Source organism: Fusarium mangiferae, assembly GCF_900044065.1.
Source record: "Fusarium mangiferae strain MRC7560 genome assembly, contig: FMAN_scaffold005, whole genome shotgun sequence".
NCBI lineage: Eukaryota > Fungi > Ascomycota > Sordariomycetes > Hypocreales > Nectriaceae > Fusarium > Fusarium mangiferae.
This window is the reverse complement of record NW_024573925.1, coordinates 815396-828718: the sequence shown is the minus strand read 5'-3', so window position 1 is coordinate 828718 and position 13323 is coordinate 815396. Positions and strand designations below refer to the sequence as shown.

Below are 13323 nucleotides of genomic sequence, written 5' to 3'. Positions count from 1 at the left end.
CAGTCATGGGCCTCCCGTAAGCGCATCCTTGTTTTTTTTCCCTACCTACCCGTCCGTTACCTTCGTTGCCATCGCGCCAACGTAGTGATGCCCCGGTCGATCGATCTTGTCGTTGTCGCCATCGCTTCACTATATCAACGCAAAGGCATGCTGCAAATGTCGCGAATGCGCACATCCGTTGCTTGATTGCGCGCTTCGTGCTTTGCATATTCGTCGCAGTAGTGACGGCCTCGTCCTCTCAACACCGTGCACTTGTTAACCTTGCCTTGCAGATTGTTTGTTGCCCCCGTTGAGTCAGATCTCCCTTCCAAAGCTGCAGAGAAGAGCAGTGCGACGTCGCCACCCCGCTCCGCGATTCGTCGCACTATACGCACAGAACGAATTGAACGCCGCGCCGCGCATCGCCGTATTTTCTCAATTCGCGACCGCTTAAATGATGGTTCGCTACAACAGTCCGGTACTCTGACCGGCCGAGATGGTCGCTCTGTACCATGGGCTGAAGCTGGATTCCCACCTGATCTAGAGACTACGAGAGGTCCTGATGGGCTGCGCCGAGCGAGACCGTTTCGCGATGTTCTTAGAGAGATGGCTAGATCAGATGATCGCAGAAGGGACATGCTTGAAGAGCGCATAAACTCTCTATTTAGGGATGGCAGCAACACGCAAGACCGAAACAACACCAATTCACAGCCGTTATACGATGATTGGGATCTGGGTTGGCACGAGGGCCCTCGACCTCGTCCTGCAGTGGTAAGTTCTATCATCGCTGACGTTTTGTCCCAATTGTGCAAGTTATATGATTTCACTAACGACTAACTCAGATTGTACCGGTGTCTGCGCTTCCCGGACGAGCTCCTGAAGAGAATGGAGCTCAACCGCAGAGACTTCCTTCTGCTGTAACGCACCCCGTGATTCGCACAGATGACTCTGAAGAAATGAGCCAGCGCCGAGCTCACCGCTCCGCAATGCGCGAAGCTCTCCGTGCGTCAAACAGGATTACGCGATTCGCACCTATGCAGCGTGTCGACGGCCTTGGCGACCGTGATAGGAGCCTCAGTCCAGAGGTCTGGGATACTCTCCTATCCACGCTTACCCCTGACCCTCAACCACCTAGCGCAGGTTCCTCTTTTGCATCAAATGTTGCATCTCAGAGCGCCGGTGCTACATCAGGCACCTCTTTCACCACGCCCGATCAAGACCTTGACGCGCTGGCTGACCAGGCCTGTGAGTCGGGTTGCGAAGGCTCCGAAACTGAAGACGTTGACCAGACTCTGAGCGTTCTGGATCGAATTAGAAGACGCCGGGCAGAGATGCGACGTGTTCACGTAAGACTACCTGAAGCTGGCCAAGACTCCCCAATTGATGGAGGCGCCATTCGGGATAACGCAGCAGTTGGTTCTGATCTCAGACAACGAAGATCCCCGGATGGACTAGTGCCCAGTGATCGTCACCACAGGCTCAGGACCTTGCGCCGAGAGCGCTCCCTCCGATCACGTCCCGCCTGGGTGGGACACTTGTCCGTGGGCAATTCAGACGATGAGCAAGGACCGGAACGAAACAGACAGAACCGAGAGAGTTCAACAGCATCAGGCAGCAACACAAACGTTGAAGATGACTGGATGGGAATGCAGCGCATCGTGCGTAGCCTAGCACGACGTGAAGATATTCCCGATGAATGGTGGGCTGAGGCTGGCCTCAGTCGAACCCTACCAGGGGACGGGACAGAATAAAGAGGGCGCACGCTACCAGTTTGCATTCGATTTGAAGCGGGATATAAAATACCGGGATTACTTGCTACAGATTTGGTCAGACGGCGTTAAACGGAAAACTGAGCAGTGTCAGCAATGGATTGTATCATAGTTGTACGGTTTTTAACATTTTGGCTCGACAATGAGCATGGAGAAGATCTAATGAAAGTTGACGTTGAATGAACACATACTTCTGGACCGTTGCTTGTGCTACCACATACTGATATGATGGATAACTGCCGGGATTGCTGGTCCATAAAGCGGCCACGATTAGACGCACATCATTGTGAGATCCTGGTCGATCTATCTTGGTGTGGCTTGAAGGACCTTGTCTTCGGGACGGCTACGTGCTGCCAACTTGCGATATGTACAGCTACGGTGAAGCAATACGAGGACATAAGGTATCAAGTTGATATGATGTTCTTTTGTCGTCCAATACATGCTGCTCAGTTAGTGAAATCACACTCCATTTGCCGGCATAAGCCTCCCCTGAGGCAGTATAAGGGATTGTTGAGCACGGCTGCCGACATGATATATCAAACTCAAAGACGACCCTGCGGCCAAGGGAGAAACCGAATGCCATAACTCATAAGTTGCGATATATTACTGTATTGGTGAATGTCTCAGCTTCAGTGTCTGTAGAGGGCGTGAAGTATCGTCATGGCAGCGTCACGTAATGCCGAGCCAAGCGGAGGCGCTTTGAACGAGAAATGAGATTGCAATCTCAGTTTAGTTTATGGTTCAGCTTACATACAAGGAAAACAAGAAAAGAGAGCCTCCGTGCACGATATCGATCGACGGTGAGATACGATATCTTTCCCAGCTTGGCATTGACGCCTTGTAACTTAACTCTATCAAGCAAGTCAAGTCGAGCTGACTTGACTGCTGGCATGATATGAGACGCATTAACTAGTGGCTTCGAGGGTTGGATCGGCGCGGTCCTCGAGCAAGGTATTTCGATTGGGCTGTTGGTCGTTGCTGACAGGGAAAGACATAAGTTGACTAACTAATAGGTATTTGAGGCGTCGGAGGAGCTGGCTGAAAGAGAATAACCCGGATGGCTATAGAGTTTGTGTGACGGATGAGTTTCCAAGTTGATCGTCGACGGTGAGGCTTGTTTTGAAGTGTGGTAAGCATGTTCGGCCGTTGTTGGAGTTTATTAGCTTAGAGGGCGTAGTTATGAAGTCGGTACTTTTGTTTAATGATAAGCGGAGATGAGATATGTTGTTGACTTGGAAGAGAATACTAGAATACCAACCAATATTGGGTTGCGTGTGCCTGTCTGTGTCTGAATGCATCCACTGCCTTGGCTTACATGGCATGGCATGAACATGAACTGTTTCAAAAGGTGGAGCGTTCCTTGAAAGTGAAGAATTCCAAAACATACCAAGAACTTTGTCTCTTGAAACTGGTGCTGAGAATCGATGTTGACATCATCATCGAGTCCTACTAACAATGAATTGTTTTTATAAGTCGGCGTGTTGTTGCTTGCATTGCTAGGTTGCTTGTGTCGAGCGAGTGTGGAGAATTGAATAGCGAGCGAGCTAGTGGGGGATGGCCCTGCAAGTTGAAGCTGGGCGTTGAAGAGCGCTGGACTTGCAGGCGACACGGGCCCCCGGGCACCCCGTCACGCAACGAGCACAGCTCAAGGTACAGTACGAGCAGTCCAGGGCCACGAGGATGTACCGACCATCCATCACCTTACGGGGCTGCCCCAGGCCCTGGGCCGATTCGGGTTGGGTTGCGAGCCTCCACTGCCTGATGAGTTGAGTTAGTCTAGTGAGATGGAGGTGAATCTGAGACGAGAAACAACACCTTCAGTCGAGTCCAGTCCAGCGCATGATTGATTGGAGATCAGTGGCTTTTTGGTCCTGCTCCGAATTTCCACCCAGTTTCTTACCTTGCTTTTTTTTTCTGTCTTTCTCCAAGTCTACTTCATTTTATTTTTCTACGACCCTTCCACTCACTCTCTCTCCCTCTCTTAACAACAAACTCACGCAATTCAATCCCTTGCCCTTCCGGGTTATTCATCCTGTCCCTCCTTTAACCCTGGGCTGTTCTGTTAGCGACCGCACGAAACGAAACGACCGAACGAACGGGCCTTGTCCATCCCATTCCCCTCCTCGACCACGCTGACGACGTCAACCAAGCTTTCAACGAGCTCAACTACATTCGCCAGGCTCGACGACAACAGCTCTGTACCGAACCCGATTTCATATGTAGAAACGAATTACACTGCGCCGCTCCGCTCCCTTCCTTCGATATTCGCCGGGAATGATATCTCCGTCTTGGCCTGAACATTGTCCTTCCTCCGCCAAACTGCCTCTGCTTTCACCGAGGAGGCATAAACCAGCTTGTGCCGGCCAAACCAGAGCATTACTGAGTTAGAGAGCGCCTGAGAGATAATGCCCGAGCGGCAGTACCACGCCAATGGCCGCGCTGCCGTGGCCTCCCGCGAACGACCCTATACACCAGGAACGCCCTCACGAAAAGACAAGATACGAGAAAGCTCTGCCCTTCAAGATCCAGGGCTCAAGGACTACGTGCGTATATCCAACTACCAATATCACCGGCGTTCGATCCCGATCCCTGGAAAGTCGGATATCATGATAAGCGAGAGTAGCAGCAGGGTTTAGTAGAAAGTTGTCGCTAATGTTTACCTTTTCTGCTTTTAGCGTTTAGGTGAATGCCTCGGGAAAGGCGCTTTCGGATCTGTGTACAAGGCTTTCAACTGGGGAAATGGCGAGGCGGTTGCTGTGAAGCAGATCAAGCTCGCAGATCTTCCCAAGAGCGAATTGCGCATGATCGAGGTGGGTTGTTTCTGAGCTCTACCCTAAAGCTCAATGGTTTGTGATTCAGGCGAACTGACATGAGTGAGTGCTGTTTAGAGTGAAATCGATCTGCTCAAGAACCTTCATGTAGGAATCCTGGTCTGAGATGGTATCATATCTGAAGACTAACAAGAAGTAGCATGACAACATCGTCAAGTACATTGGCTTTGTCAAGTCCGTTGACGCCTTGAACATTATCCTAGAGTATGCGACTCGATTCTACTTTTGAAGCTTTGGAACTAACAAATCTAGATACTGTGAGAATGGCTCTCTGCACTCAATATGCAAGGCATATGGCAAGTTCCCCGAGAATCTGGTTGGGGTCTACATGACGCAAGTCCTGCAGGGACTACAATACCTGCACGACCAGGGTGTAATACATAGAGATATCAAAGGCGCCAACATTCTCACCACAAAGGACGGCACCGTCAAACTCGCAGACTTCGGCGTTTCAACCAGCACCCTCGCTGGTGGTCAGGATAAGGAGGCACAGGTTGTCGGCACGCCATATTGGATGGCCCCTGAGATCATTCAGCTTTCCGGAGCGAGTTCTGCATCCGATATCTGGAGTGTTGGATGCACGGTTATCGAGCTTCTTCAAGGCAAACCACCATATCACAACTTGGCCGCTATGCCTGCTCTATTCGCAATTGTCAACGACGATCACCCCCCACTGCCTGAAGGCATCTCTGCTGTGAGTCTCTCCAGTTGTATTTGAGGGTGTTTTTACTGATCTCGGCAGGCCGCCCGTGATTTTCTCATGCAATGCTTCCAAAAAGACCCCAATCTACGTGTGACTGCCCGAAAACTACTTCGTCATGCCTGGATCACAGGCTGTCGCCGAACTGAAGCACCCGTATCAAAAACACCAGCCAATTTCAGCGATGCCGTGGAGGAAGTGAAGCAATGGAACAAAGCTCTAAAATCCTCCGGACCAAGGCTTCGACAATCGACTGGCTCTGATGCCGGGCCTTCGTCAAGATTTCTTGGTGGAACTCCCGCCAAGGGAGGACTATCACTTGCAAAACTACGTCCAGGAGCAGGAGCCTTCAGTAAGCCTGAACTAGCTGGTGCGTCAAAGTCTCGGTATCTGAGTATTCTGCTTAATCCTGACCGTATCACAGATGATGACAACTGGGACGATGATTTTGCGACAGCTATTTCACCAAGCGCACTACAACTGCCTCATCTCAAGCCACAAGACAACTTCGGTGGTCTGCTATCAAGTGATCGTCTCAAAGCCTTTGCCTCAGTGAATGATGGAAGAAATGACAGTAATTCGTACGATGACGACTTTGAGGGCGAGTTAATGACAATAAAGGGGCCAGGCCTTTGGCAAGACATTGATCCACAGGAGCAGACAATCAGACCGTTACCGAAGAAGCCCACGAAATCTTCAGAGCCTGCGAAAACGCACAGTCGAAATAAGTCAAGCTCAAGTAAGGTCGCTGGCGCTGGCCGGACCAGATCGCCGACAAAATCAAATCTAAATACGAAGTTCGAGCTTCCACCAAGGCCTGATATAATCTATCGGGAACAAAGTATGGAAGACTTCTCAGATTTATTCGTGGATAACGATAATGTCTTCACCCACAATGCGAATCAAGCTGTTAGACGAGTAAGTTACATGTGTTTGCACCCCATGCGATCAAAGCTCACATACCTACAGAACTCACGACAGACTGATGCACCACAACTCTTTCATCCATCTGATCTTACATCATTACCGAGGTCAATGCAGGAATCTAGCTCAGGTAGTATGAAGAAGAAGCCTTTGTCTCGGCCATCAGTTCTCCCTGACAGACCAATGCGACGAACACGATCATCGATAGAAATCCAGAAGTTCGCAGAAGATGACGACGAAGATTTTAGCGACGTTTTCGGACCTGAATCGTCAATAGCGGAGAAGGAGGAGAGTGAAAAGGGGTCCGAGGATGGCGGTTTGATGCTCATGTCTCGCGTATCGAGCAATTCCTGGTTAGGCGACGACGAAGACGAAGACGATCCCTTCGCATCGATGGACCCAGGATGGGATGAGATGGATCTTGAGGCCAACATTGCCAGAGATCGACACGCCAGGTTAGCCGAGAGAGTAGAGGACTTGGTAAGGTCTCTCAAAACGACTGAGGGTGAGGATGCCCTGGCTGAGTTCTCGGAAGATTTGGTAAGTTCTTGTTGTCCTTCACACAGAGAACCAATTTGTTAACGTATCACAGCTTGCCTTGCTCTGGGAGAACAACGAGGTGAAGAATCTAATCATCAGCGCTCACGGGTTGTTACCTATTCTTGAAATTTTGGAGCCTTGTACAGTCAAAAGCAGGCAGTACATGATCCTGCAGCTCCTCAAAGTCGTCAATGCAGTAAGTTTTAGTGCCCGTAGTATACTCGCGACCTGCTAACTCTTCAGATCATCCTGGACGACGTGGAAATTCAAGAAAACCTGTGTTTCGTCGGTGGCATTCCCATCATTACCAAGTTTGCTGCGCGCCAATACTCAGATGAGATTCGTCTAGAGGCGGCTGCTTTTGTCCGTCAAATGTATCAAACGTCGACATTGACCCTCCAGATGTTTGTATCCGCAGGTGGGCTGAACGTGCTGGTCGAGTTTCTTGATGAGGATTACGACGTTACTCGAGACCTTGTTCTTATTGGGGTCAACGGTATCTGGAACGTATTTGAGCTTCAAGGGCCAACCCCCAAGAACGACTTTTGCAGAATCTTCTCACGAAGCAAGATTTTATATCCACTGGCACTTGTGTTGCACCGAGTCTTAGACGAAGAGGGTGAGGACGAGCTTGGTGAACTCGTTGAAGGACGAATCGTCAACATTTTCTATCTCTTCAGCCAAGCAGAGAACTACGTCAAGGAGGTCGTAGCAGATCGGCAAGTTCTGAAGAGTGTACTAAAGGATCTGCGGCGCATGACGCCGATACATCAGATCACAATGCTCAAGTTCATCAAGAACCTCTCGATGCTTTCCACAACGATTGAGTCGCTGCACTCAGCCGATGCTATCGAATTCTTGATTGATCTTCTGAGCTACAGCATGAAGAAGGGCCAGACACATTTCCGCGAGATATCTAATCAGGTTCTCAACACATTATTTAACCTCTGTCGCCTGAGCAAGGAACGACAGGAGGATGCTGCTGTCGGTGGTATTATTCCTCTGCTCCTACGAATCATGCAGACCGACCGGCCTCCGAAGGAATTTGCGCTACCAATACTCTGCGACATGGCACACTCAGGGTCCAAGGGCCGCAGATATTTGTGGCAGAACAAAGGTCTCAACTTTTACGTATCACTACTCACAGACCAGTACTGGCAGGTTACTGCGCTCGATGCCATCTTGGTCTGGCTACAAGAGGAAACAGCTAATGTAGAGACTCACCTTGCTGATGGTAATTTCACACGAGCGATTATTAGCTGCTTCAGCACCAACAGGGTGAACGCCTTTGATTCCAACTTGTTGGAACCACTGCTCAAACTGCTACGCCTCAGCCCGTCAGTCGCGGCCTCGCTGGCGAAGCCCGAGATGTTTGCGGGGATTGCGCAGCGTTTGACTCACAAGAAGGCGGTTGTGCGACTTAACCTCCTGAGACTGGTGAGGACTATCATGGATGCCTGCGAGCCTGGCTTGGGCAGTGGTGATGGAACGAGATCCCTCAACAGCTCCCAAGTGCGATCTCTCATGGCTGCCATTCAAACTCTATCGGAGAAGGACTCGGCTGTCCTTGTACGAAACCTCGCTTCAGAGTTGGTGCGGTCCAATATCGAGCCAAGTGGAAGGTCCGGTGAGGGAGCTTCCAGTGCTGTACCAAGCTCATCGTCGTCAAGAAGGCCAGGATCCCGACGGGGTGCAAGCTACACGCCCCCTGGCTTACATTCGTCGGCCTCAGTTCCGCAGACACCTACACATAGGAGCCGGGGTAGTCTTGCAAGTAATACTTATATCGAAGTAGCAGCGAGCCCACGGCGAACAGCTGCTGTCGAACGAGAACGAGAGGGAGCACTATACAGGCCCCGAAGTAGGGATGGGCCAACAGGTATCCCCCGGCGTGTCAGCGGCGAGTTTGTATCCGCAAAGAGTCGCCTCCCTCGCACTTCGCTAGCTACGTCGGGTAGCTCCAGGGCAGCTATTGGGATCAGTGCCAACGGCAACAGTCCAGCCCTGAGCTCCCGCAACGATATTACCATGAGCGCGCGAAGCGACAGCAGCTTGAGCAATAAGGAGAATGTGGGCCGCGCGCCGAGTAGTCGCGATGGGCTCAGAAGCAGAGATGGGTTGAGCAGTAGAGATGGATTAAGTAGTAGAGACGGGCTCGGCAGTAGAGATGGCAGCATGGCATCTCCGGGGTTGCCAGAGGTAGCAGAACGAGTGGGCATAAGTAAGAGACGGAGTCGAATGCCTGGAGAGCCCAAATGGACATGACGAATTGAAAGGAAACCAAAGGATGGAGACGAAGATGAGAGATGAGCGGAATGCATAATATGAAGAGCACGATATGATAATTCAGGGGCTACATGATAGACATGAGGATGGGTAAAGAAGCAGCGAAACTGCGATTGCATGAAAAAACAAGACAAGACAAAGACAATACATACATGAAAGAGACAAAACATTATGAAGCAACTCATTTTGTCAATCAATACTGCCTTCTTGCCGACTTTTTCACTTTGTTCTTCCCATTCCCTTCCCTTTCCGCTCCTGCTTCCAAACATCCACACAACCTCAACACCACAACACAAGCTCACGACATCACGACACAACGTAAAAAGACATCACATAATTGCCAGAAACGGCAAAAGATTGATCTGGAGGGCCTTTGGGATTGCTCCCGCCAGGGCTTGAACCTGAGACCTTCGCATTACCGAACACTCGGATTGAAGTATTAGTACGACGCTCTAACCAACTGAGCTACGGAAGCCATCCAGATGTGATTGTTGAAGGTCGGTGTCGGATTGGGGAACTTGAGCTGATCCAGGACAAGCGGAAGGCAGACGAGATGTAGTCATAACTACTCATCATAATATCATCCTAAATTTATAAAGAGTATATCTATCCTAAGCTTAGGATAAGTGTGATAAATGTTTGGGTTATATGTGAGGAGTTTAGATCAGGCTTCCTCAGACATATGTGTATCTCTGTATGAATTGTTTATGCGAAGGACATATGGTTGGTTCTTATATCCTTTACATGACGAATTCATCCTCACAAAGACATGTCATTATATGAACAAATAAATATCAAGTGGCTTTCAAATTGTGATTGTGCCATTGTAAAACTAATCTATGAATATGCCTTTCCCATGCCAGTTCACATATCGGTCCATGATAGCATACCAGGTTTCCTGGCTGCCTGCATAGTATGTACCCCTTGACATGAAAAGAACCAAGTCTCCTGGGACCTGGGCCATGACCAGCAGAGAAAGACAATACGTGGTACCTTAACGAATGCAAGAAAGCAAATGTCAAATTTGCCGAAACATTGTCCCCGTAGGAACGCCGGCCGTAAATCACATCAGGGGCTGGCTGAATGCCTCACAGAGGCCGCCAGTCCAGACTTTATTCCCCGGTGATGGTTTCTCATCCTCATTGGTATAAAGATTCCTCATCAACCCCCCCCAAATAACCCATTCGTCCATCTAGGCTGAGACAAGATTATCCCCGGGCGATCCCCCCAATGTCGTGACGAAGAAGAAAAGTCTGAAGGAGAGACTGTGAAGTGAATTATAAAACTTCTGTAATAGTAAAATTCGCGGAAATAGATAAGGAAAACGTGTTTCATCCACCCCATGCAGATGGTAACAGGACTCCCAGCGTGATCAGAAAAGACTAAACGACAGCCATGAAAATGCAGTCCGCCAGTCCAAGCAGTCGTGTGAACAGAAAGAAAAAGTCCGGGCGCGTAAATCGTGACAGTGTTAGGGGTTCCGGCCGAAGCGTCACCTTTTAAGCAGCGGGGGTGCTCTTGGTGAGCACCAGTCTAGGTGCCTTACGCTGGCTATCAGCCGAGTCTTGTGCCTTGGCGGCTCGCAGAGCGCCATTCTTGAACACATTAGCAAAAGAGCTGTTCTCGCTCTCCGTGTTCGAGGCAACACTGTCCACACTGTCCACGCTCTTGCGAGCCTTCTGTCGCGAGCTGGGACGATCAGAGCCAATAGCTCCCCAGCTACCACTAGCAGAAGTGCGCGAGCTAGGGCACTCCATATCACCAGCTAGGCTGCCGGATCCACTGCGGCCGGAATCGGACTCGTTATCGGTGATTGGTGTTGAAGACTCCTCGGCAGTCTCGGAAACGGGGCTCATGCTTCCACAAGAACTACCGGTTCCCTTGCGGCGTTCAAGGCCGGCACGGACAAGATTGTGCACAGCGGAACGACGAGTGCGAGCAGAGAAGTTCTTGCTCCCCTCGTGCTTAGCAGTGGGCTTAGCCTTGAGCTCGTCCAGGGAAGGAGGTCCACGGGGCTGACGGATAGGATGCTCTCCAGCACGGGCCTGACCAGGTCCGTATCCACCAGTCAAGGGAGTGATTGGGAAAGTAGAAGTCTTGGGTCCAGCAGACTTGGGAGCGTCAGAAGACAAAGAAGCAGCTAGAACACTGTTGACGGGAGCCAAAGATGAGGCCTTCTTGTGTCCACGGCGGAAGGCATTAGCAGAAGGTGGAGGAAGAGGAGCAACCTCGGTGGGGGACTCGTAGCGCTTGGGAGGCGAGTTGCTGCGGAACGAGAAAGGCTGAGACTCAACGGGAGGAGAAACCTGAACAGAGGGCGTGTTCTGTTGGTGGTGGAAGCCACCAAAGCCGGGGGTCGAAGGCTGCTCGTTGTAGGGCGAAGTGACCTGAACAGAAGGCTGAGGATCTCCAACAAAATACTGACCAGTCATAGGGTTGTAGTAGATTTGCTGTTGCTGCTGCTGTTGAATTTGCTGCTGAGCCTGTTGCTGGGCTTGCTGCTGTTGGTTGAAAGCAGCCTGGACGTTAAGTTGCAGGTTCTGGAGCTGCTGCTGCTGCTCATATAGAGCAATTTGCTGTTGTGTGAACTGAGAGTTGTTTAGGTTCAGCTGCTGAAATTGCTGAGCAGCTGCCTGGACATTCCTAAGCTGCTGCTGAAGGCGCTGCTGCTGCTGAGCCAGGTACATGTTGGTAGCAAGAAGCTGGGCGTACAGGCCAGGATCGTCATGGTTCTGCTCATCCATAGCAAGCTCAGGGGGCGCCAGAACCTGTTCAACAGTGTACTGCTGGCCTACCATTGAGTTGTAGTTGTTCTGAGTACCGTATTGGGGATAGGCCGTCTTGGGGGCGTTGTAGGCGTTGTCCTGGCCCATGCCATAGGCATTTCCAGCCATGGAGTTCCGGGCATACTGCTGCGTAGGACCGGCGGTCGTGGGAGATTGAGGGCCGAAGGAAGCAGCAGTAGCGGACTTGGGGGCCGTTCTGAGGCCAGCAAGAAGGTGTGAACGACTGGTGCGAGGGGTGGGAGCACCAGGGTCCTGGTCTTTTGTCTGGTTGATGAGATCAACCGAGAGGGGCTTGGGGTTTTGGCCACCGCGACGGGCAGCAAGGCCGCCAGTGGGCATGGAGAGGCCGTTAGCGAAACCGTTGGAAGACATTTTGAGCGAGACCGCCTGCGTCCTTGGCTCAAAGCGGGATTCGTAAATCTAAAGATTCGAGAGATAATAAAAATAGACAGAGAATGTGGTTCGACTAGTTCTTGCGTTGAAGGAAGTAGCCGGTCGGATTAGAAAGTAGCGTTTGTATAAATCAAGGCGACCAAATTAAGCGATGTGGGTATATCGATAAAATCGACCAAAGTTGGATTCCGATGAATTGTCGATGCAGAACGTATGCCGAGGAAGCGTCACGAGAAGCCAAAAGAGGCAAATCCAAGAAGCCGGGTGATCGAACAGAACAAAGTTGAGAGAGAGTCAAAGATTAAATCCAGAGTAGTCGATGGAGTAAACAAGTAAAAATTGATGAATGAAAGGGCGATGCGAATAGGCGATCGATGAAAGGATATCGAAATGTCGAGCGGTAGATCCCTCAGCGAAGAGCCGTTGAAAAAGATCGAGGGAAGCAAGCTTCAACGAGGTTGAGTACTTGCTCAGACCGTGATCAGGTGACAAAAGGGCCTGGAGTGTGGTCGGTTTGAAGTGTATTCACGCTCAAGCGGCGAGTCGGGTGATTAACACACGACCTGAAACGCGAGCACCAGCTGGTTGTTGTCTTTCCAAGACAGTTTCAGCAGACAACGTCCTCCAAACGATGCCTATCCAGATGTGAATAGTCCAGGTATTACCTTCTATCGAAACCTCCTCTTGTGAAATTTTGATAAAAACTTTTGATGTTTTCGATTATTCTGTGAGTGGAAATTCTGTTTGCAGTCTGATTTCGATGACGGTGTGTCGAGATTAAGCTGTGGTGGTGACGATGTATCCGAATACCGAAGGCGGAATAGGCGATAAGGCAAAGAATCGACGAAAGAATAATACAGAGATTAAAATGTGAGTTTTCAGGTATCAATCACCAGTAGATAGATGCGCCTTCCAGAGCCTCAGGGTTTGGTCTTGTTCCTACAAATTTCCGTTCCGTTCCGTCTCGTCGTTGTAGTTTTTCTTTTTTCTCTTTGTGATGTGCAAAGCGGGCAAACGGACGGACTGAGAGCGAGAGCGAATGCGTGCGGCAAATTGAGTGGGAATGGAGTTGACTTTGTCTCGCAAACGCGGAAGCGCAAAGCTTGCTTTGGGGA

General features: G+C 50.4%; 3 protein-coding genes and 1 non-coding gene across 4 annotated transcripts; 2 read left to right on the top strand and 2 right to left on the bottom strand.

Moving 5' to 3' along the window:
• Nucleotides 1–5: 5 nt before the first annotated feature.
• Nucleotides 6–1730, top strand: FMAN_07204 (uncharacterized protein; the record flags this gene model as incomplete). Its single annotated transcript, XM_041830799.1, has 3 exons — nucleotides 6–16; nucleotides 273–750; nucleotides 822–1730. The coding sequence occupies 3 exons, from the start codon at nucleotides 6–8 to the stop codon at nucleotides 1728–1730; spliced, it is 1398 nt and encodes a 465-aa protein (XP_041681426.1).
• Nucleotides 1731–4153: 2423 nt separating this feature from the next.
• Nucleotides 4154–9008, top strand: FMAN_07203 (uncharacterized protein; the record flags this gene model as incomplete). Its single annotated transcript, XM_041830798.1, has 9 exons — nucleotides 4154–4367; nucleotides 4431–4558; nucleotides 4637–4666; nucleotides 4719–4783; nucleotides 4832–5273; nucleotides 5322–6197; nucleotides 6249–6743; nucleotides 6796–6939; nucleotides 6987–9008. The coding sequence occupies 9 exons, from the start codon at nucleotides 4154–4156 to the stop codon at nucleotides 9006–9008; spliced, it is 4416 nt and encodes a 1471-aa protein (XP_041681425.1).
• A 401-nt stretch (nucleotides 9009–9409) lies between these two features.
• Nucleotides 9410–9504, bottom strand: tRNA. Its single transcript has 2 exons — nucleotides 9467–9504; nucleotides 9410–9445 (listed from the first exon to the last, which is right to left on the bottom strand). It is a non-coding gene; the product is annotated as a tRNA-Ile (tRNA).
• Nucleotides 9505–10528: 1024 nt separating this feature from the next.
• Nucleotides 10529–12187, bottom strand: FMAN_07202 (uncharacterized protein; the record flags this gene model as incomplete). Its single annotated transcript, XM_041830796.1, has 1 exon — nucleotides 10529–12187. One exon carries the CDS (start codon nucleotides 12185–12187, stop codon nucleotides 10529–10531), a length of 1659 nt encoding a protein of 552 aa, XP_041681424.1.
• Nucleotides 12188–13323: the final 1136 nt, after the last annotated feature.